The following is a 23,108-nucleotide window of genomic DNA, read 5'->3' on the forward strand; positions in this document are numbered from 1 at the left end:
ATTGGTCTTGCTCCGTACCCCACCCCGGTAGGTTAATAGCAAGGTAAATGGTGCGGTAGGTGAGGGCTGATGGCGTCCGGGATACGAGGGCTTAACGTATGGGGGCAGGGCATGTGGGACATGGACAGGGGCAGCACGGGAGGGAGAACAAAGGCACAGAAGACAGACACACAGATAGATATACATAACTATCACAACAATGATATTAAACTGCATTTTTCAACCTAGGTTTGTGACACCTCTGGCGGCGGAGGCAATTCCGAAGTCGGCCTTCTTCACCCCATTCGGACTATACCAATTTAGGATTATGCCTTTTGGGATGAAGAACGCTCCGGCGACGTTCCAGAGGATGGTAGATCGACTCCTCGATGGCCTCCAGGCAGGCCCGGACTGGGACAAAAAATAGGCCCGGGCAGCCCATATTTATTTATTTATTTATTGTTAAAGCCCACCCGTACCATCTTTGCATTTAATCATTCACACAAATCATTAACACATTCATTAATGCAATCTCATACGCATTCACACTACCCCCTCTCTTCATCTTATCTGCCCCTTCTCACTATGTTCCCCCTTTTTACTATGTAACTCCCTTCCCACTTCTCAATATGTACCGCCTCTATCTATCCCCTCTCCCCCTTTCTCACTATCTAACCCCCCTCTGCCCCTTTTCACTGCACCCCCCTCCCTCACCCTACTTACCTTGTTGCCGGAGCAAGCAGCAACTGCGACCGCGCCTGTGGCAGGGCAGGATTGACTTAGGGGCTGATGGAGCTGCAGCTCCAGGCCCCCACCTTAAAAAAGGTCCAGTCAGGACTGGACTGACTGGTCCTATATGGCCGCATTAACGCAGAGCCCCTTAAGCCCGCCGCAACTACCCCCTCCTAACTATCTACCCTCTCCCTCTTTGAAGTTCACTTACCTTTCAGGAGTCCTGTGGTGGGGGTGCAAGGCCTCTGCCTCTGTATGGAACAGTATAGAGTGATGGGAGTTATGATGTACTTTTAGAGCATAATTAGATCATGAAAAAGACATTGGAAATGGTACAGCATAACACCCATCACTCTCACACATTTACCAATCCACACACATACCAATCCACACATATACACCAATCCACACACATATACCAATCCACACATATACTAATCCACACATATACCAATCCACACGTATATACACCAATCCACACGTACACCAATCCACACATACACCAATCCACACATACACCAATCCACACATATATACTGTGACGGATCGTCCTGTGCCCCAGACTGGACACATCCGCCCGTCAGCTCCTTCCCTCTACCAGTCAGCGGACACGCTGTGGCTGTCCGAAGAAAGCAGTCACAGACCAGCACTTCCCTCAATCATGAGACAGAACTTCATGCTTTGAGGTTAAAACAGAACTCCCTTTATTACAAACACACAGAACTTATATACAATCTCCATTCACTGTGCACCAAACCCAACCCCCAATCCTATCAGCCACATCCCATCACAAATCCCATCAGCCACATCCCATCACAAATCCCATCGGTATACAGTGGATGTATCAGGTGAGGGGATTAAGGGATACAATGGGTTCCCCCACCTGTGTTATCCCCCCCTGTAGTGCGGGTGCCGTCTGGGCAGATAGGGCTGTGCTGGCTTATTAAGAGCCCCAGCCGGATTATAGGATCGTCTCTTTGAAGGCTGGAGCTGCAGCCACATTCAAACCGGGTACACATAAATATAATAATAATAACAGTGAAGATCAGACAGGGTTCGTCACATTACTCCCCTCTTGTGCAAACGTCCGGCAGACACAGCCAGATCCCTAACGGATCGGCTTGGGGATGACCGGGCCTCTACTGTCTCTAGTCCTGCGGGGTAGGGAGAGTGGGCGTGCGGCCTCTGGGGCACCCTGGCAGCCCCATGTCAGTCACCCAGGCTCCTAGGCCTGGCCCGTAGTCAAAGGGTAAGAGGCCAGCCCAGAAGCCTCTCCAATGGGCAGCCCTCTTTAGTCTCCTCTGCAGGCATGGGAGACCTTTCTCTAGGGCTTCCTTTCCCCTCTGGGCCCTCAGCCCAGACTCGGCTCCCTCCCAACCTGATGGAACCCTCCCATGGTTACCCTGACTACGGGCTAAGTCCGCTCCACATTCCCCCACCCAAACAACAAGAGCCCACTCCAAAGCAGCAGCAGTTTCACTTACCCTTACCTGGCTCTCCGAGCTAGGGCTCGTTTTGCCCACTGGACCATGCCGCTGGGGAGGAGTGCCGGTTGCCCTTCCTCCCATAATTGGTGACGGCCGCTGGGGAGGGTCGCCGCCTGCGCCCCCTCCCGGATGCTCGTGTTGGGGAGAGCCAGATAATGGGGGTGTAAGCAGTGCAGGGCAGAGGTCAGCGACTCTCTGCCCGGTTGCCAGTGCTTCTGCTGGTGCAGGGAATGGTGCTGGGCAGAGAACAGCGTCACTCTGCCCTGTGGCTAGCTCTTCCGCTGGTGGTTCCCTGCTAGCAGGTGGGGACCCTTCGCTGTGGGGCGGGCAGAGACCAGCAGCACTCTGCCCTGTTGCCGGCGTTTCAGTCAGCGCGAGGATTGCTGGTGCAGGACAGATGTCAGCGACTCTCTCTCCGGGTGTCAGCACTGCTGGTTGGTCCTCGTTAGCCGGCAGGAACACTGTGCTGGGGGATGAGCAGAGGCCAGCAGCACTCTGCCCCGTGGCCGGCTCTTCTGTCGGTCTGGCATTTTGCGGTGCTGGGCAGAGGATCGCGTCGCCCTGCCCTGGTGGGTCCCTGCTAGCAGGCAGGGACCTTTCCTTTTCGTGAGGGCAGAGGCCAGCGGCACTCTGCCCCGGTGCCGGCGCTTCAGCCGGAGTAGGAGGGGCGCATGGTGCTGGGCAGAGAACAGCGTCCCTCTGCCCTGTTGCCGGCGTTTCAGCCAGCGCGAGGATTGCTGGTGCAGGACAGAGGTCAGCGACTCTCTCTCCGGGTGCCAGCACTTCTGGTTGGTCCTCGTTAGCCGGCGGGAACACTGTGCTGGGGGATGAGCAGAGGCCAGCAGCACTCTGCCCCGTGGCCGGCTCTTCTGCCAGTCTGGCATTTTGCAGTGCTGGGCAGAGGATCGCGTCGCACTGCCCTGGTGGGTCCCTGCTAGCAGGCAGGGACCTTTCACTGTGGGGCGGGCAGAGGCCAGCGGCACTCTGCCCCGGTGCCGGCGCTTCAGCCGGAGTAGGAGGGGCGCATGGTGCTGGGCAGAGAACAGCGTCTCTCTGCCCTGTTGTTGGCGCTTCTGCCGCCTCTAGTGGGAACCCATAGACCGCTGCCTCAAATTCCGGCGACTGCATGCGGTCCATAATCACCCGGAAGACTTCCTCCCAAAAGTGATTGCCCACTTTCACCTCTTCGGGCTCTGGCTGCAATACCAGGGGCAGAGTGGCTGAACCTTCAAGTCCGGAGGCTTGCCAATTATAGTGAGCGGCCTCCGGAGCTCGCTCTGTGACATCTGTCGGCTCACACTGCAGGGCGTAGCTCCCCTCGAACAGCGCCAAGTATTCTGCCTCGAGGCACCATTCTCTGTCTACTAGTCTCTCAAGGTCTTGGCTGAGTTCACTTGTTGCAGTGGGCGGCAGGGCTCTCCGGCGCTTGTCACTAATGTCCCACCATCGGTCCATGTTGCCATTGCCAAAGACACCCCTTTCCTCGAATGCCTCCCACAACAGGCCAGGCCCGCCAACATCCATCCCTTCCGGAGAATGGGGCTTTCTGGATTTTCGCTGCGGGCCTCGGGCTTCCCAGTATATGGCTCGGTACTCCTCTTCGAGCCCAATCTCCTGTCGGACCAGCCTCTCTAGCTCTGCAACCTCACCTGGAGATGCAGGTCCCCCGAACAAGTAGAGCCTCCCATTCACCTGGTCCCTGATTCGTTGTTCTAGGGTGGGCAGATGTGTACCTTGGTGGGCGCTCCACTTTTCTAGGGCCGCTCTCCATCTCACGAGCCGGGCTCCGGTCCGTCTCTCAAACTCCCATACTGGAGTCTCCGATTCGAGGGTCTCAACTCCCCTCCAAGTCACCCCGCATCCCGGTGACTGTTCAATCCACTCCATCTGTGGATCCGTTTGGCTCTTCCTCGCCAGGGTATAACTTATAACTGGCTCTCCGAAGAAAGCAGTCACAGACCAGCACTTCCCTCAATCATGAGACAGAACTTCATGCTTTGAGGTTAAAACAGAACTCCCTTTATTACAAACACAGAACTTATATACAATCTCCATTCACTGTGCACCAAACCCAACCCCCAATCCTATCAGCCACATCCCATCACAAATCCCATCAGTATACAGGGGATGTATCAGGTGAGGGGATTAAGGGATACAATGGGTTTCCCCCACCTGTGTTATCCCCCCTGTAGTGCGGGTGCCGTCTGGGCAGATAGGGCTGTGCTGGCTGATTAAGAGCCCCAGCCGGATTATAGGATCGTCTCTTTGAAGGCCGGAGCTGCAGCCACATTCAAACCGGGTACACATAAATATAATAATAATAATAACAGTGAGGATCAGACAGGGTTCGTCACATATACCAATCCACACATATATACCAATCCACACATATACACCAATCCACACATATACACCAATCCACACATACACCAATCCACACACATACACACCAATCCACACATGGGCGTAGGAACCCCTAAAAATCTGGGGGGGATAGCATTTTTACTGGTAGGGTATACCTGACCATTTCACCAACAGGGATTTTTATGACATTGCATTATAAATACATAGACATTAATATGTAGTTGGTCCCTCTTTGCAGCTATATCAGCTTCAACTCTTCTGGGAACGATTTCCACAAGATTTTGGAGAGTTTCTGTGGGGAATTTTTGCAACCATGCCTTTATGGACCTTGTTTTGTACACTGGGGCGCAGTCATGATAGAATAGAAAAGGACCGTCCCCAAAACTGTTCCCACAAAGTTAGAAGCATAGTGTTGTCCAAAATGTCTTGGTTTATCACCTTCAGCTCATAAAACGTTCTACTGGATGAATGGGAGAAAATTCCCACAGAAACTCACAAAAAAAGACAAATCTTACAACCACAGATGGACCCCACTGGACACGGCCACAGAGACTACTATGATGTATTGAAGGAACCATCTAAGACTCCTAACACGTCATACACACAGGATCATATCCACACACTTAAACACTTGAATAACATGCACACGCATGCACACACTTACGTACACAAACACAATGGGTTAAACGTGTGTTACAGGGAATCATAATCTTCCCTTTAAATACGACATGCCTGCTCATACACACATATGCACTGCTCTTACGCATGCCTGCCCACAAAAACACACGTATACGCTGCAATTGCCTGCACATACACACTTGCCAGTACTCACACATATGCACTACCCTTATACACGCCTGCCCAAACATACGTAAACTGCTCACACACACACACACGCCTCCCCATAAATATACACTGCCCTTGCGCATACTTACAAAGACGTATACACTATAAGACAAATACACTCCTTATATACACACATATACACTGCCTATACACACGTACACATATACACTGCCCATACAGACGTACACATATACACTGCCTATACACACGTACACATATACATATACACTGCCCATACACACACATATACACTGCCCATACAGACGTACACATATACACTGCCCATACAGACGCACACATATACACTGCCCATACAGACGTACACATACATGCACATATACACAGCTGCTCCATACACAAACACATATGCCTGCCCAAGTACCCATACACATGCCTCACCATATGTATATGCACACACAAATCTACCATCAGACCCCCCACCTTCGTTCTCCACATCAGACCCCCCCAAACCTTTGTTCTCCACATCAGAACCCCCCTCCACAACCTTTGTTCTCCACATCAGACCCCCCTTCACAACCTTTGTTCTCCATATCAGACCCCCCTCCACATCAACCCCCACCTTCGTTCTCCACATCAGACCCCCCCACCCACCTACCTTCGTTTTCCACATCTCTTACCTTTCTCTTCCTCCTTTCTGAATTCTCTTCCAACTTTCCATTTTGCCGGCCGCTCACAGTCTGTGCAGTGCGGCTGCGCACAGCTGTTTATGCTGAGCGCCGGGGCTGGATATAATCATCATATCCCGTCGCCCCGGCGCTCAGTTACAGACAGCACGCTGGTGAGTGTGACCTTAATGAAGCTGCAGCCTGCAGGACTGGTTGGGGAGATCACGGATTTCCCTAACCAGTCCTGCAGGCTGCAGCTGCCGATCGGTTGAACCCGGCTTAAAATCGCTCAGGGGGACCGGAGGTCTGTTAAAGACCTCCGATACCGCTCCCTTGCGAGCCTGCTCCTCCAGCGGCGGACATTACTGTCCGTCTCTGGAGGGGTGCCGGGTGCCGCAAGTTGGCACCCCCTGATGAGCGGCACCCGGTGCGGACCGCCCCCCCTGGAGTGTGGCGCCCTGCTCTAAGAGGCCGGGAAGCCCCCACCAGGGCCGGCCTTAGGGGTCTGCGGCCGCACAGGGTTTAAATTAAAACATCGGGGGTTTTTTTTCAACTTTATTTAACATCCTCCATGTTAAATAAAGTTAAAAAAACTTTATTTAACATGGAGGATGTTAAATAAAGTTAATAAAAAAACCCCGATGTTTTAATTTAAACCCTGTGCGGCCGCAGACCCGTAAGGCCGGCCTTGGTGGGGACTTCCCGGCCCCTTAGAGTGGCGGACCCGGTCGCACTTGCGGCGGGCTTAAGGGGCAGGTGCCCCTTATGCCCCGCGTTAATGCGGCCGTAGGTAGGGTAGGGGCCTGGAGCTGCAGCTCCATCAGCCCCTAAGTCAATGCGGCCCTGCCGTGGCCCGGCCCACCGGGCATTTGCCCGGTGTGCCCGATGGCCAGTCCGGGCCTGCCTCCAGGACTATGCTTGCGCGTTGTCTCGGCAATCGGAGTTCGCCATCTAACCAAAGAAACAGCCCTAAGCCGACCCCGTTGGGGTCTAGCCGGGTCTGTCACTGGAAACAAAGGGGGGAGTAATGTGATGGTTCCTAGAGTCACCCTACCCCTCAGATAATGTTATTCAGTGACATGAAACTCTTTAATGTGTTATTAATAAAAATGTATATTATTGCCTTATTTTGTAAAAGTTTGCACACGGCACACTAAGGTCTGAGAGATAATCTAATAAAGATAATGTGTGCTCTTTATCTCCCAGACTTAGTGGTGCCGGTGTCCTGTTGTATTGCTCCTCCCCCCCTCGTGGTGTCCCTACCTATAAAAGGCGACACCTGTCCCATAATAAACAGTTATTCCTTTTGTTGTACCTAAAGACTAGTCTTGCCTGGTTATTTGGGTACCGGATAGCGATATCCCTTTACTTTGCTTGGGGATATTGCCTACAGATTGAGGGGAATTATTGTCCTGAAGGGAGAAGTCGCTCTTGATGGAGAGGGAGAACCTGAGGTCCCTGGTCGGTCCGTCACTCCGACACTAGCGGAGCAGGGCTCACGAGCTGGTCCGGTGACCCTAGCTTCACGGCACCGCAGCCCGCCGAGGCGTAGCTGAGTACAGTGCCGTAAATGTCCTGAAAAGGACAATTAGTGATCCAGCGGGTCCCTGAAGCATTAGACGAAACGAATGTTCCAGGGAAGTAACAGACTTTATTGGGGAAACACACAGGCTTATATACAGGTTAGGTGATAAAAAGGTCATAAATCAGGCACACATCTTCCCTCCCTGTCCAGACGGTCCGACGCCACGCTTAGGCAACCGAGCCCCGCAATATCCGTAGGGACCCCAGGCGGCAGCAAATCGAAGTTTCCCCGGGACAGCCGGCGTTTGTACGATAGCCGCACCGCCTGATCGCCACCTCTCTAGCGGCTCCAGTGACAAGGGATCCCCAGTCTCTGCGAGGGTGTCTGGGCTACGAGAGCCGAAGTCCATGGGTAGAGCAGGTGATACATGGATGAGGTAGGACGGGAAGGGGAGCCAAGTGGCAGTAGGTTGAAGCTTCCCCCGAGATGGACCGCGAGAGCCGGCATGGGTCCGATAGCCGCGCCGGGGCAGTTATGGTTAATGGGGGTCTTTAGGGTTAATTTAGGGGCAGTAATGGTTAATGGGGTGTTTAGGGTTAATTTAATGCTGAGGACTGAGGGTTAATTTAACAAAGTTAACTAAAGGTGCAGTTAGAGGTAAAGCAATCTAAAAGCAATCTTAAGGTGGGTAATCTAAGAGGAATCTAAATCCTGGGGGCAGTGAAGATTATTAATGTATTTATTTATAAAAGTGTGGTGTCAGTGATATTCTCTGAATGGTTCGAATCTCTGAACGATTCTCTGCCTTCAGTGACATCGCTAGAGTAGGCAGGCAGGAGGGTTCATTGACGCTAATGAAAGGGGCGGGGCCAAACGTTAGTTTGACTGCAGGGAGGGACTGGGGAAACAGTAACTCCTATGAGTCACACTGAGTGATCCGAAGATTCGGATCATGAATCGGATCATTTCAATGACCGACTCGAAATGATCCGATTCACTTTACTGATCCGAACTTCGCATCACTACTTTGGGGTATATGAAGGGTTAATCCCTTCTTAGCAATTAAGCTTTCAGAGGCAAGGGAGATGTCTACAGTGGAGCTACTCACGGGTCTCTCTCAGAATGATTATCAAATTCATTAATGCGCTCCCCAGACCATTGCCAGCTACACGATCATCACACAGCTGAGGGATTCCCGGCTTCTGCCACATTAATTTGCGGTAAACCACAATTTCCTATGCAATGCTGCCACCGTGTGGTAGCACTTAACCACCCACCTTTCTTGAGAACCATATTTATCCGTGTAAGTGCTGGCAGCTTTGCCTCGAATTTTAGCCCTGAAACGGGGTATGGTGTATAATGTAGTTTGTATGAATGGTGTTTAGCCACCGTGAAGCTCAGCAACTAAACATCGGGCTGAAAAACTGTAGCGGAAAGCAGTTGCCTTTAGGGAAGCTTGCAGCAAGTTTATAGCAGGACAGATATAGCTTGTTCCAGAGATTATGGGTGGCTCTGAAAAGAGCCTTTGGTGGTGTTGGCCAATTGCCCTGCGGTTACCGCACTCACTTGCTCTTGGCAGGCTTGTGGCTCTCGGTCTTCTTGGGCAAGAGCACCGCCTGGATGTTGGGTAGAACACCTCCCTGAGCAATGGTGACCCCTCCGAGCAGTTTATTGAGCTCCTCGTCGTTACGAACGGCAAGTTGCAGGTGGCGAGGAATGATACGGGTCTTTTTGTTGTCGCGTGCAGCGTTACCAGCCAACTCCAATATCTCAGCAGTCAGATACTCCAACACCGCTGCCAGATACACGGGTGCGCCGGCCCCTACTCTCTCGGCATAATTACCCTTGCGAAGAAGCCTATGCACACGGCCGACAGGGAACTGCAGACCAGCTCGGGAAGAACGTGTCTTCGCCTTAGCACGAACTTTTCCGCCTTGTTTTCCTCTGCCAGACATGACTTCTCTCGACAAACCACCAACCTTATAACCGACTAAGAAGCACGTTAAAATGAAACGCCGCACACTTACCCAGCTATTTGTAGCTTCCCCCCGTGACGCTATTCGTCACTGATTGGTTCCTTTTCAAAACATCCAATCGGGTGGACATAATCTGAGACACCAATCGGTGTAGGCACTGCGGTTCATGGGCGGCCGCATCTGCACACGTGACAACCTCATCGAATCGGACGCGAGACAGCAGAACGGCCTTATTTGCATGCGGTGCCTATAAAGGGAAGGGCCCAGCGCAGTTACGCTTCAGTGTTCATCACTTTCTCCTGCCTTGCGTGTTGAAAGGAAAACAAACGCGATGCCTGATCCAGCGAAATCTGCGCCTGCTCCGAAGAAAGGCTCTAAGAAAGCTGTTACGAAGACCCAGAAAAAAGACGGGAAAAAGCGCAGGAAGAGCAGAAAGGAAAGCTACGCGATCTATGTCTACAAGGTACTAAAGCAGGTGCATCCAGACACTGGCATTTCTTCCAAGGCCATGGGCATCATGAACTCGTTTGTCAACGATATCTTTGAGCGCATTGCCGGGGAAGCTTCACGCCTAGCCCATTACAACAAGCGCTCCACTATCACTTCCCGGGAGATTCAGACTGCTGTACGCCTCCTCCTTCCTGGAGAGCTGGCCAAGCACGCTGTGTCAGAGGGCACCAAGGCTGTTACCAAGTACACCAGCGCCAAGTAAAGTTCTTTGTTCTCTCTCTTTAAACAAAGGCTCTTTTGAGAGCCACCCACACGGTCTGTCTCAGAGCTATGTGAATGATCTAGCCCTTTTGTCGGACTGCTAGCTCTCCAGGTTAGCTGGGGTATTGTGCCCATCGACCACACTGCCTGGGAAGAGAAGCCCAAGGTGAAGGGGCTCCTGTGATGGCAACGACCTGTATCCCGACTGGGTATTCCAGCTAATCGCTGATTTCTCCTGCTGGGACCCAAGGGATTAACCCCTTCACCGCCAGACAGAACTAGCCTTGCAGAGAGAAGGGGCTGCTTTACCACTGCGGCTAGCCGAAGCTGAGCTACACAGTGGGTCTATTGTCCTGAAAAGGAAAATGCGTGATCCTAGCAGAGGACACAGCTCTTCAGAAACCTCGGTGGCGCTGTAGTATACGGAAGTATAGCAATGCAGCGCTCTACCACCCTGAAAAGGACAGCGCCGAGTCTTACCCCACTAAGACATGACTCGGTAGTGCGGACATGTGGCACACGGACAGGATAAGACATGAGGGGACGAAAAAGGCATAATAAAAATCACACACATACTGAGACATACAGAATAAGAGAACTACACCACAGACGGAATCTAATAACCCTGGGCCGGCCCCCCTTCAAGCCAGCCATGGACCAGCCTTTCTAGTTCTATACACTCGCACTCATGTTAAAGAAATAGTATATACATCATTAATACACAGTGGTGCATGCACACAAACACATTCTCACGCTTAACCCTTTCCTCACTAACGTATGCTCACGCGCTAATACACACAAACACACTCTCGCACATAAAACGTCCTGATAAGACAAAACCTAATCTTAATAATTACTTTTATTATTTTGAATAATAAATAAATAATATAATACGTTAATAATAAATAACCCCTAAGTAAACTCTTGTCAGCTACGAGTCCTAAGACAATCATCAGACCGGCAGGCAGCCAGGCACTAGCAGTAGAAATACAATTTATTTTAAATTATTTAATTGATTATTATTAGTTAAAAATATCCATCATTTTTAATGTTATTCTTTAATGTATAAATATTAGGCTATTCTTAAATAATAATAAATGATTGGGTTATATAAATTTATAGATTAAGTTTAAGGGTAAATTAATCTTTAATAGGTGATACCGTATTAAAGAATTTATTTTATTATCTGTATTCATTATTTTATTTATTTATTATTTCACACCTCTTGGGTGCTGTTCCCTGGCATTTTTTCTTTTCTTTCTTTTTTTTTGGGGGGGGGGCTGCACGGTGTAGGACATCCAACTGCTTTGGAGTTGGGATCTTACCGCAAACGGTAAATATATTTTCCTTTCAAACCCCCCTTCAGGGGGAATGTAAATCCAGCGATGCCCCGGCGATCGGCAGCATGGGGAGGTTTCAGAAACGGCGTCCAATCATAGGCTCGCAGGCTACTGCTCATGAACCAATGAATGTGCGGCAGCTCGTCTATAAAAGCCAAACTTCTGGCGGTTTAACCCTGTGTTTATGTGCGATTACAACTGTTGTGTGGTGTGATCCAGGCATTGAGATGGCCGAGACAGCTCCTTCCCCTGCGCCTCCGCCGGCAGAAACCTCTTCCAAGAAGAAACAGCCGAAAAAGCCGGCAGCTGCAAAAAGCCGTCCTGTGAAGTCCGGTCCCAGTGTCTCCGAGCTGATTGTGAAAGCGGTCTCTGCGTCCAAGGAGCGCAGCGGAGTGTCTCTCGCAGCTCTTAAAAAAGCACTCGCTGCTGGCGGCTACGACGTAGAAAAGAATAACAGCCGCCTGAAGCTCGCTCTCAAGGGTCTGGTGTCTAAAGAGACCCTGATCCAGCTGAAAGGAAGCGGTGCCTCTGGCTCTTTCAAGCTGAACAAGAAGCAGCTGGGGAGCAGAGAGAAGACATCAAAGAAGAAGGAAACCCCGGTAAAGCCTAAAAAAGTAGCCCCTAAGAAGGTTGTGAAGTCGCCCAAGAAAGCCCCTGCAGGAGTGAAGAAAAGCCCGAAAAAGATCAAGAAACCGTCGGCCGCTGCCAAGAGTCCCAAGAAGCCTAAGGTTGTTAAAGCGAAGAAAGCTGGCAAGAGCCCAGCTAAGAAGGCCACAAAGCCCAAGGCAGTCAAAAGCTCCGCAAAGCCCAAGGCAGCCAAAAGCCCCGCTAAGCCCAAGGCTAAAAAGGCAGCCCCCAAAAAGTGAGAAGGGGTTTTGCAGCGCCTCTGGTGTGTGCCTTCCCACTTAATCCTTCACACAAAAGGTTCTTTTCAGAACCATCATATCCTCCGAAAAAAGAAAAAGCGTTTAATCACCGGCCGCGGCTATGTGGGCCACCCGCTGTAAGCCTAGCCCCATTCTTGTGTGTTGTGCATGGATTCACATATTCGGCCAGCGCTCTCGCTCAGAGCCCTGTCCGTAACATAATAGAGATAAGGGGCGGGCTTAAAGATTGTGCTTTGCCGTTACTCGTTATGCCCAGCCGGGGACTCGGCTGCTTAACGGCTCGCTCGGTAGTGGGATAACGGTGTGAGATGTTTCAAGCTTGGCCGCGAAGAACAGGGTTAATTTCATGCATGCGAAGGGAAACACAAAACACAAGCTCGTTTGAGTGACAATGTGGTGGCTCTTAAAAGAGCCTTTGTGAGAGGTGAGGGGGAAAATCGCGTTCGCCAACACCACGTTTATTTAAGCACGTTCTCCTCTGATCCTGCGAGCCAGCTGAATGTCTTTTGGCATGATAGTAACCCGCTTAGCGTGAATAGCGCACAAATTGGTGTCTTCGAAAAGCCCCACGAGGTAAGCCTCGCTGGCTTCCTGGAGAGCCATAACAGCAGAACTCTGGAAACGTAGATCGGTCTTGAAGTCTTGAGCAATCTCACGGACCAGCCGCTGGAAAGGCAGCTTTCGGATAAGCAACTCCGTGGACTTCTGGTAACGGCGGATTTCCCTAAGAGCTACGGTGCCCGGGCGGTAGCGATGTGGCTTCTTCACGCCGCCGGTAGCTGGAGCGCTTTTCCTCGCAGCTTTGGTCGCCAGCTGCTTCCGAGGAGCTTTTCCTCCGGTGGACTTACGGGCTGTCTGCTTGGTGCGAGCCATGCTGGTGCGTGCCGATCTGATCCAACAACGAATTCAACGTAATTGTAACGATTCTGTGGCCAACTCAAGCCCTTTATAGAGTAACGGTGAATGTGATTGGATACGCTTGATCACGCCCCTCTTTTTCATAGGCTAGGACGATGGTTTGAAAAAGCCAGCCTTTGATCAAGAGACTTCGGTGTGGAGAGTTATCTTTTTTATTTTTTTAAATTAAACGCTCGAATCGGTCATTTATTCGTTAGCTGCGGTTCTTTTTTTATTTAGTTCTTCTCCTCTCTTTTGGTCAGCCTCCTACCTAGTGAACCTGTGTACTGGCTGACCGTTAACAACGATACGGCGAAAGCTAAAAGCCCGCCTTTATCTTGGTCTCCGTTTAGCGTTTATTTACAGCGAAATGCTGCCACCTAGTGGTAAATGAGGGATCGTCGAAAGCGATCACGTGGCGGTGAGGGAGGCAAAAGCATTAAGGTTTTTGATATTCCTAAATAGCCAATCGGTGGCTGAGGCACGTTTGGAAGCTTCTCCAGCCAACCAACGATAAGCATATATTCAAAAAGCAACACCCCCTTGAGGCAGCATGGTGCGGTTCCCCATCAGGTCCGTCCAGTACGCATAAAAGGAAGCGGGCTGGCCGAAAACGAGTATTGTGCTGTGGAGCTCGCGGAGTAAACGTTATCATGTCTGGCCGTGGCAAAGGAGGTAAGGGACTCGGGAAAGGTGGCGCAAAGCGGCACAGGAAGGTGCTTCGGGATAATATTCAGGGGATCACCAAGCCTGCTATCCGCCGTTTGGCTCGCAGAGGAGGTGTGAAGCGTATCTCTGGGCTGATCTACGAGGAGACCCGTGGTGTGCTCAAAGTGTTTTTGGAGAATGTGATTCGTGACGCAGTCACTTATACTGAGCATGCCAAGAGGAAAACCGTTACCGCTATGGACGTGGTGTATGCCTTGAAACGCCAAGGCCGTACTCTGTACGGTTTCGGAGGATAAGCTTGTTCACTCGTCACCCGGAAACATCCAACGGCTCTTTTCAGAGCCACCCACACACTCTCTTAGGCTATGATCATGTTGTCCCAGAGTCTGCCCGCGCTTTTCTATGCACACCTTGAAATAACTAGCTTAACAGTGGATGTGTCTGGCTATAGCTTGAGCTACTGGCAGAACATGGGGTGAGATCGGCAGCTGGTGTCCTCCAAAGGCTGGCCTCGCTTGAATGGGGGCTGACACGTCCCAGGGTTAATAGGCGCCGTCTGTGGTAGTTATCTGAATTCTGTATGTCCCAGTATGTGTGTGATTGTTATTATGACTTTGTCGTCCCCTCATGTCTCATCCTGTTTTCAGGACAATAGACCCACGATGTAGCTCAGCTTGGGCTAGCCGCAGTGGTAAAGCAGCCCCTTCTCTCTGCAACGCTGGTTCTTTTTGACGGCGAAGGAGTTAATCTCTTGGGTCCCAGCAGGAGAAATCAGCCATTAGTTGGAATACCCAATCAGAGTACAGATCGTTGCCATTACAGGAGCCCCTTCACCTTGGGCTTCTCGTGCCAGGCAGTCTGGTCGACGGGCACAACACCCCAGCTGATCTGGAGGAGTGAGGAGCACATTTCAATGCTCACAAATGCTCTTCCCAGAGGTAGCAGTCCAACAAAAGGGGCTACATAATTCACATAGCTCTGAGACAGAACGTGTGGGTGGCTCTCAAAAGAGCCTTTGTTTAAAGAGAGAGAACAAAGAGAACTTTACTTGGCGCTGGTGTACTTGGTAACAGCCTTGGTGCCCTCTGACACAGCGTGCTTGGCCAGCTCTCCAGGAAGGAGGAGGCGTACAGCAGTCTGAATCTCCCGGGAAGTGATAGTGGAGCGCTTGTTGTAATGGGCTAGGCGTGAAGCTTCCCCGGCAATGCGCTCAAAGATATCGTTGACAAACGAGTTCATGATGCCCATGGCCTTGGACGAAATGCCAGTGTCGGGATGCACCTGCTTCAGTACCTTGTAGACATAAATCGCGTAGCTTTCCTTTCTGCTCTTCTTGCGCTTCTTCCCGTCTTTTTTCTGAGTCTTCGTAACAGCTTTCTTAGAGCCTTTCTTCGGAGCAGGCGCAGATTTCGCTGGATCAGGCATCGCGTCTGCTTTCCTTTCAACACGCAAGGCAGAAGAACGTGATGAACACTGAAGCGTAACTGCGCTGGGCCCTTCCCTTTATAGGCACCGCATGCAAATAAGGCCGTTCTGCTGTCTCGCGTCCGATTCGATGAGGTTGTCACGTGTGCAGATGCGGCCGCCCATGAACCGCAGTGCCTACACCGATTGGTGTCTCAGACTATGTCCACCCGATTGGATGTTTTGAAAAGAAACCAATCAGTGACGAATAGCGTCACGGGGGGAAGCTACAAATAGCTGGGTAAGTGTGCTGCGATTCTTTGTAACGTATTATTTCGTCAGTAGTCTGCGTGAGTGTTTGCCGAGCGATAGCATGTCTGGCAGAGGAAAACAAGGTGGAAAGGTTCGTGCTAAGGCGAAGACACGTTCTTCCCGAGCTGGTCTGCAGTTCCCTGTCGGCCGTGTGCATAGGCTTCTTCGCAAGGGTAATTATGCCGAGAGAGTAGGAGCCGGCGCACCCGTGTATCTGGCAGCGGTGTTGGAGTATCTGACTGCTGAGATATTGGAGTTGGCTGGTAACGCTGCACGCGACAACAAAAAGACCCGTATCATTCCTCGCCACCTGCAACTTGCCGTTCGTAACGACGAGGAGCTCAATAAGCTGCTCGGAGGGGTCACCATTGCTCAGGGAGGTGTTCTACCCAACATCCAGGCGGTGCTCTTGCCCAAGAAGACAGAGAGCCACAAGCCTGCCAAGAGCAAGTGAGTGCGGTAATCGGTAACGGCAGGGCAATTAACCAACACCACCAAAGGCTCTTTTCAGAGCCACCCATAATCTCTGGAACAAGCTATATCTGTCTTGCTATAAATCTGACTTCTTTATAGGCAACTGCTTTCCACTGCAGTTTTTCAGCCCGATGTTTAGTTGCTGAGCTTAACGGTGGCTAAACACTATTCATACAAACTACATCATACACCCTAAAGCCCCCCTCCCCCTCCGTCCGTTTCAGGGTTACAATTCGAGGCAAAGCTTAAATCTTTTAAATGGATGAATATGGTTCTCAAGAAAGGTGGGTGGTTAAGTGCTACCACACGGTGGCAGCATTGCATAAGAAATTGTGGTTTACCGCAAATTAATGTGGCAGAAGCCGGGGAATCCCTCAGCTGTGTGATGATCGTGTAGCTGGCAATGGTCTGGGGAGCGTATTAATGAATTTGATAATCATTCTGAGAGAGAGCCGTGAGTAGCTCCACTGTAGACATCTCCCTTGCCTCTGAAAGCTTAATTGCTAAGAAGGAATTAACCCTTCATATACCCCAAAGCAATGATGCGAAGTTCGGATCAGTAAAGTAAATCGGATCATTTCGAGTCGGTCATTGAAATGATCCGATTCATGATCCGAATCTTTTGCCCAGTCCCTCCCTGCAGTCAAACTAACGATTGGCCCCGCCCCTTTCATTAGTGTCAATGAACCCTCCTGCCTGCCTACTCTAGCGATGTCACTGAAGGCAGAGAATCGTTCAGAGATTCAAACCATTCAGAGAATATCACTGACACCACACTTTTATAAATAAATACATTAATAATCTTCACTGCCCCCAGGATTTAGATTCCCCTTAGATTGTCCACCTTTAGATTGCTTTACCTCTAACTGCACCTTTAGTTAACTTTATTAAATTAACCCTCAGTCATGGGCGTAGGAACCCCTAAAAATCTGGGGGGGATAGCAGTTTTACTGGTAGGGTATATTCTTGTTCAGTAAACTGGGAATTGTTCATGGCAAATTTTATATAAATGTATGTGTGTGTGTATGTACAATTTCCGCACAAAAAAGTATCATGTTCAGTTTTCACAGAGAAGCTCTTTATTAAACAAACAGGTCAAAGAAAATTAACCAAAAGTTTGGCCTATATTTCAGTTATTTCACTTAGAACAACTGGTAATAATACTTTAAGTAATGCACGATTGCCAACATTGTAACAAAAGATCCTACAGAAATACAATGATGCAATTAACCCTTTCCGCATTTGTGGTCTGGGAGCAGACAACACTTAAATACTCTTATAGAAATATTTTATTAACTGCAGGCAGAGTAAGACCCTACAACCAACGCACTGTAGTGGTTATGGTGCAAAGTAGCTGTTTTGCACACTGGGGCGCAGTCATGATCCCCAAAACTGTTCCCACAAAGTTAGAAGCATAGTGTTGTCCAAAATGTCTTGGTTTATCACCTTCAGCTCATAAAACGTTCTACTGGATGAATGGGAGAAAATTCCCACCGAAACTCACAAAAAAAGACAAATCTTACAACCACAGATGGACCCCACTGGACACGGCCACAGAGACTACTATGATGTATTGAAGGAACCATCTAAGACTCCTAACATGTCATACACACAGGATCATATCCACACACTTAAACACTTGAATAACATGCACACGCATGCACACACTTACGTACACACACAATGGGTTAAACATGTGTTACAGGGAATCATAATCTTCCCTTTAAGAACGACATGCCTGCTCATACACACATATGCACTGCTCTTACGCATGCCTGCCCACAAAAACACACGTATACGCTGCAATTGCCTGCACATACACACTTGCCAGTACTCACACATATGCACTACCCTTCTACACGCCTGCCCAAACATACATAATCTGCTCACACACACACACACACGCCTCCCCATAAATATACACTGCCCTTGCACATACTTACAAAGACGTATACACTATAAGACAAATACACTCCTTATATACACACATATACACTGCCCATACAGACGTACACATATACACTGCCCATCCAGATACACACATATACACTGCCTATACACACGTACACATATACACTGCCCATACACACATACACATATACACTGCCCATACACACATACACATATACACTGCCCATACAGACGTACACATATACACTGCCTATACACACGTACACACATATACACTCCCTATACACACATACACATATACACTGCCCATACAGACGTACACATATACACTGCCCATACAGACATACACATATACACTGCCCATACACACGTACACATATACACTGCCCATACAGACATATGCACATACACGCACATATACACAGCTGCCCTATACACATATGCCTGCCCAAGTGCCCATACACATGCCTTACCATATGTATATGCACACACAAATCTACCATCAGACCCCCCCCACCTTCGTTCTCCACATCAGACCCCCCCCACCTTCGTTCTCCACATCAGACCCCCTCCCACCCACCTTCATTCTCCACATCAGATCCCCCTAACCCACCCACCTTTGTGTTCCACATCAGACCCCCCCACAACCTTCGTTCTCTACATCAGACCCCCCCCCACAACCTTTGTTCTCCACATCAGACCCCCCAATAATCAACCACCCACCCACCTTGGTTCTCCACAAATCTTACCTTTTCTTCCTTCTTCCTCCTTTCTGCTTTCTCTTCCTCCGTCCTGCTTCCTGCTTTCTGCTTCCTCCTTTCTGATTTCTGTTCTAACTTTCCTTCTGTTTGCCGCTCGCAGTCTGTGCAGCTGGTGAGTGTGACCTGAATACAGCTGTAAGACTGGTTGGGGAGATCACGGATTTCCCTAACCAGTCCTGCAGGCTGCAGCTGCCGATCGGGCAGCTGTGAGCACCCTCACAGCTGCACCAGAGTGCACTCACCCTGGGGGGGATTTCTATATTATCGGTCCCCCCCGCATGATTTCCTGGGGGGGATCCGTCCCCCCCGGTTCCTACGCCCGTGTCCTCAGTCCTCAGCATTAAATTAACCCTAAACACCCCATTAACCATTACTGCCCCTAAATTAACCCTAAAGACCCTCATTAACCATAACTGCCCCAGGGCGGCTATCGGACCCACGCCGGCTGTCCCGCGGTCCATCCCGGGGGAAGCTTCAACCTACTGCCGCTTGGCTCCCCTTCCCGTCCTACCTCATCCATGTATCACCTGCCCTACCCATGGACTTCGGCTCTCGTAGCCCAGACACCCCCGCAGAGACTGGGGATCCCTTGTCACTGGAGCCGCTAGAGAGGTGGCGATCAGGCGGTGCGGCTATCGTACAAACGCCGGCTGTCCCGGGGAAACTTCGATTTGCTGCCGCTCGGGGTCCCTACGGATATTGCGGGGCTCGGTTGCCTAAGCGTGGCGCCGGACCGTCTGGGCAGGGAGGGAAGATGTGTGCCTGATTTATGACCTTTTTATCACCTAACCTGTATATAAGCCTGTGTGTTTCCCCAATAAAGTCTGTTACTTCCCTGGAACATTCGTTTCGTCTAATGCTTCAGGGACCCGCTGGATCACTAATTGTCATTTTCAGGACATTTACGGCACTGTACTCAGCTATGCCTCGGCGGGCTACGGTGCCGTGAAGCTAGGGTCACCGGACCAGCTCGTGAGCCCTGCTCCGCTAGTGTCGGTGTGACGGACCGACCAGGGACCTCAGGTTCTCCCTCTCCACCAAGAGCGACTTCTCCCTTCAGGACAATAATTCCCCGCAATCTGTAGGCAATATCCCCAAGCAAAGTAAAGGGATATCGCTATCCGGTACCCAAATAACCAGGCAAGACTAGTCTTTAGGTACAACAAAAGGAATAACTGTTTATTATGGGACAGGTGTCGCCTTTTATAGGTAGGGACACCACGAGGGGGGGGGGGAGCAATACAACAGGACACCGGCACCACTAAGTCTGGGAGATAAAGAGCACACATTATCTTTATTAGATTATCTCTCAGACCTTAGTGTGCCGTGTGCAAACTTTTACAAAATAAGGCATTAATATACATTTTTATTGATAACACATTAAAGAGTTTCATGTCACTGGATAACATTAACTGAGGGGTAGGGTGACTCTTGGAACCATCACATTACTCCCCCCTTTGTTTCCAGTGACAGACCCGGCTAGACCCCAACGGGTCGGCTTAGGGCTGTTTCTTTGGTTAGGTGGCTAACTCCGATTGCAACGTGCAAGCATATTCCTGGAGGCCATCGACGAGTCGATCTACCATCCTTTGGAACGTCGCCGGAGCGTTCTTCATCCCAAACTGCATTACCCTAAATTGGTATAGTCCCAATGGGGTGATGAAGGCCGATCTCTCTTACCACGAGAGATGCGGTGTAACAAATCATCTACACGGGGCATGGGGTACGTGTCAGTCACAGTCCGGTCATTGAGCCTGCGGTAGACTACACAGAACCGTGTCGTCCCATCTCTCTTAGCCACTAGGACTACCAGAAAACCCAAGGGGCTCTCGGACGGCTCAATCACTCTCAGATCGAGCATCTCCCTAATCTCCATTAACATCCCTTCTCGTACAGACTCAGGAACTCAGTGCGCCGCTTGGCATAACGGGGTCTGCCCTGGAGTCTCCACGCGGTGGTGCATCCGGGGAGGGCAGAGAGTAAGCCGCCTCTCTGGTCTAACAGCTGGCGAACTTGGGCCTTCTGGGATTCCCCTAACTGCACTGCTAACTATATCGCGCCAAGTTCCCTCGTCCCTGACGCTACCTGGGGCAACGGTAATCCCTCAGGGTCATCTATCGCCGGGGTGCAAATAACTGCTACTTCCTCGGGACGCTCCTGGTAGGCTTTCAACATGTTCACACGGAAGGTTCGCTGGATCCTTCCGTCTGCACATTTAGCTACCATGTAGGTGGTGTTGCACAGTTGCTTCACCACCCGATACGATCCCTGCCACACCACCTGCAGCTTATCCTGACGGGATGGTTTAAGCGCTAGGACCTTCTGCCCTACTTCAAAGGCGCGGCTCCGGGGCGGTCCGGTCGTACCACCGTTTCTGCCAACCTTGCGCCACTTGAAGGTTTTCCCAGACCATGTCCGTGTGGTCCTTCAATCTATCCCAGAAGGCCAACACGTACTCTACTATGGTCGGCCCTTCGGTCCCTGCCAGTGCTCTCTAAGCAAATCTAGGGGGTAACGGGTGGCATAGTCCACGACAGTGAGGATATATTTCCCTTGTTACTCCCGGTAGCATAGGAGATAGCGCCGCCTATCCGAATAGGGCAGGGAAGATTTAAACCCCCAGAACCTCCCCTTTACCCACAGTTCTTTCCTGCCCTATCCGGGTAGGTACATCCCCCATTTGTTGTTTTCATAGCTCGTGGCAGAGCTCTCCTGTCCAGCGCTGCAGTCCTGCTTTGGGTAGCGGGCAAGCGTTTTTCGGCCGTTTTAGCCCTCTCCGATCCGGTCCTCGGTAGGAACCTGTTTACCTGAGCAGGAAAAGGCTCCTTCACTCAGGACTCTAGCCTACTTACGTTTAGCAGCCCTTGGGCGGGCTAACTAGAAGCAGAACGCCGGGACGTTGATTCAGTCTGCCGACGATTTCAGCCAAGAAGCGTCTGATCTTTGCGGTGGCGTGCTTCCAGTTTCATCTCAGTCTGCCAGGAGGCATCTGAGGTCAGGAAGGGGGCAGATCTGTAAGCAGCTCTCAGGTCAGAGAAGGTTTTTTGGCGGTTTTCTGGACCTTTTTCCCTCGGTTTGGTAAGGTTTTTTATTAGCTTGTACTGCTTTTAGTTTGCAGTTTTCTTCTGATGAAGAGTCCTGGCTTCTTGAGATTTTCTGTTCTGGTATTTTCTGCCTCTTAACCCAAGTAGGTTATGAGTCTATGGGAATTTGTCTGCGTTTGCTTTTTCTTTTTGTTTTAACCATCTCCTATCCTTTATTATTAGGATGTCACTAGATAAGCCAGACCTCCCTGAAGAATCACCAAGCTCCTAGGAAGGCTGCATCCAAGACGAAACATTTTGCCTGTAAAAACTGCAAGGCAACAATGTCTGACGCCTCTAGGAAATTTTGCTCATCCTGCCTCAAAGCCAGAGAGGAGTCCATTTCAGAATTCAAGGAATGGATGAAGGCTGAGCTTCAGTCCACTTTTCAGCAGATTAAAACCTCTGTTATGGATTCTTTACCTCAGCCTAGATCTGTGGGCCCCGACCCTCGGCCTGGGTTCCGGCCCTGTGGTCAGGATCCTTACACTTTAGATACTGAAAAGGAATGGCAGATGTAAGATCCCGAATCCCTAGAGGATGGGGAAATATAGGAAGAATCTGTTAGGATCCACTCTCTGCTGCCTGAAACCTGGCTGTATCATACAGGTGGTTGTTCCATCTGCTTCCTCTAGTGGCCACCCTCCTCCCTCTGGAGTGCTCTGGAGCTCATTAACCGGTACAGCTGCGCCTCATTGACTGAGTATAGCCCTGTCTTTGTAAGACCTGTCCTGCCCTTCCGTCAGGGCCTTGGCATTAACGTTGAAGGACTGCTTTGCCCTGAGCCTGAACCCGTGCCTGTGCCCGTTTGTGCCTGTGCCTGTGCCCGTGCCTGAGCCGGTACTCGTGCATGATCCACTACCTGAGCTTAAGCCTGTACCCGTGCACGAACCTGTACACGTGTCTGGCCCGGTACTACTCCGTTCCCGTCCGCCCTGCTAGTGGGCCTCCGTTCTCGTCCGCCCCCTGCCAGTGGGCCTCCGTTCTCGTCCGCCCCCTGCCAGTGGGCCTCCGTTCTCGTCCGCCCCCTGCCAGTGGGCCTCCGTTCTCGTCCGCCCCCTGCCAGTGGGCCTCCGTTCTCGTCCGCCCCCTGCCAGTGGGCCTCGCCTGTGCCTGAACCTGTG

The 23,108-nt window shown here is 50.7% G+C and overlaps 7 protein-coding genes across 7 annotated transcripts; 4 read left to right on the top strand and 3 right to left on the bottom strand.

Moving 5' to 3' along the window:
* Positions 1-9,110: 9,110 nt before the first annotated feature.
* On the bottom strand, positions 9,111-9,520 carry LOC128469054 (histone H2A type 2-B-like). Its single transcript, XM_053450849.1, has one exon. It carries the CDS (start codon positions 9,512-9,514, stop codon positions 9,122-9,124), a length of 393 nt encoding a protein of 130 aa, XP_053306824.1. The 5' UTR covers positions 9,515-9,520; the 3' UTR covers positions 9,111-9,121.
* A 157-nt stretch (positions 9,521-9,677) lies between these two features.
* Positions 9,678-10,281, top strand: LOC128468986 (histone H2B 1.1). The gene has a single exon (XM_053450790.1). It carries the CDS (start codon positions 9,867-9,869, stop codon positions 10,245-10,247), a length of 381 nt encoding a protein of 126 aa, XP_053306765.1. The 5' UTR covers positions 9,678-9,866; the 3' UTR covers positions 10,248-10,281.
* A 1,489-nt stretch (positions 10,282-11,770) lies between these two features.
* LOC128468866 (histone H1B-like) lies at positions 11,771-12,531 on the top strand. Its single transcript, XM_053450686.1, has one exon. It carries the CDS (start codon positions 11,814-11,816, stop codon positions 12,450-12,452), a length of 639 nt encoding a protein of 212 aa, XP_053306661.1. The 5' UTR covers positions 11,771-11,813; the 3' UTR covers positions 12,453-12,531.
* Positions 12,532-12,884: 353 nt separating this feature from the next.
* LOC128468879 (histone H3) lies at positions 12,885-13,353 on the bottom strand. Its single transcript, XM_053450697.1, has one exon. It carries the CDS (start codon positions 13,344-13,346, stop codon positions 12,936-12,938), a length of 411 nt encoding a protein of 136 aa, XP_053306672.1. The 5' UTR covers positions 13,347-13,353; the 3' UTR covers positions 12,885-12,935.
* A 642-nt stretch (positions 13,354-13,995) lies between these two features.
* On the top strand, positions 13,996-14,335 carry LOC128469030 (histone H4). Its single transcript, XM_053450828.1, has one exon. It carries the CDS (start codon positions 14,024-14,026, stop codon positions 14,333-14,335), a length of 312 nt encoding a protein of 103 aa, XP_053306803.1. The 5' UTR covers positions 13,996-14,023.
* A 697-nt stretch (positions 14,336-15,032) lies between these two features.
* Positions 15,033-15,538, bottom strand: LOC128468955 (histone H2B 1.1-like). Its single transcript, XM_053450763.1, has one exon. The coding sequence runs from the start codon at positions 15,462-15,464 to the stop codon at positions 15,084-15,086; it is 381 nt and encodes a 126-aa protein (XP_053306738.1). The 5' UTR covers positions 15,465-15,538; the 3' UTR covers positions 15,033-15,083.
* A 268-nt stretch (positions 15,539-15,806) lies between these two features.
* Positions 15,807-16,222, top strand: LOC128468912 (histone H2A type 2-B-like). Its single transcript, XM_053450727.1, has one exon. The coding sequence runs from the start codon at positions 15,817-15,819 to the stop codon at positions 16,207-16,209; it is 393 nt and encodes a 130-aa protein (XP_053306702.1). The 5' UTR covers positions 15,807-15,816; the 3' UTR covers positions 16,210-16,222.
* The last annotated feature ends 6,886 nt before the right edge of the window (positions 16,223-23,108 follow it).

The sequence above is a fragment of the Spea bombifrons genome, chromosome 11, assembly GCF_027358695.1.
Source record: "Spea bombifrons isolate aSpeBom1 chromosome 11, aSpeBom1.2.pri, whole genome shotgun sequence".
In the NCBI taxonomy this organism is placed as follows: domain Eukaryota; kingdom Metazoa; phylum Chordata; class Amphibia; order Anura; family Pelobatidae; genus Spea; species Spea bombifrons.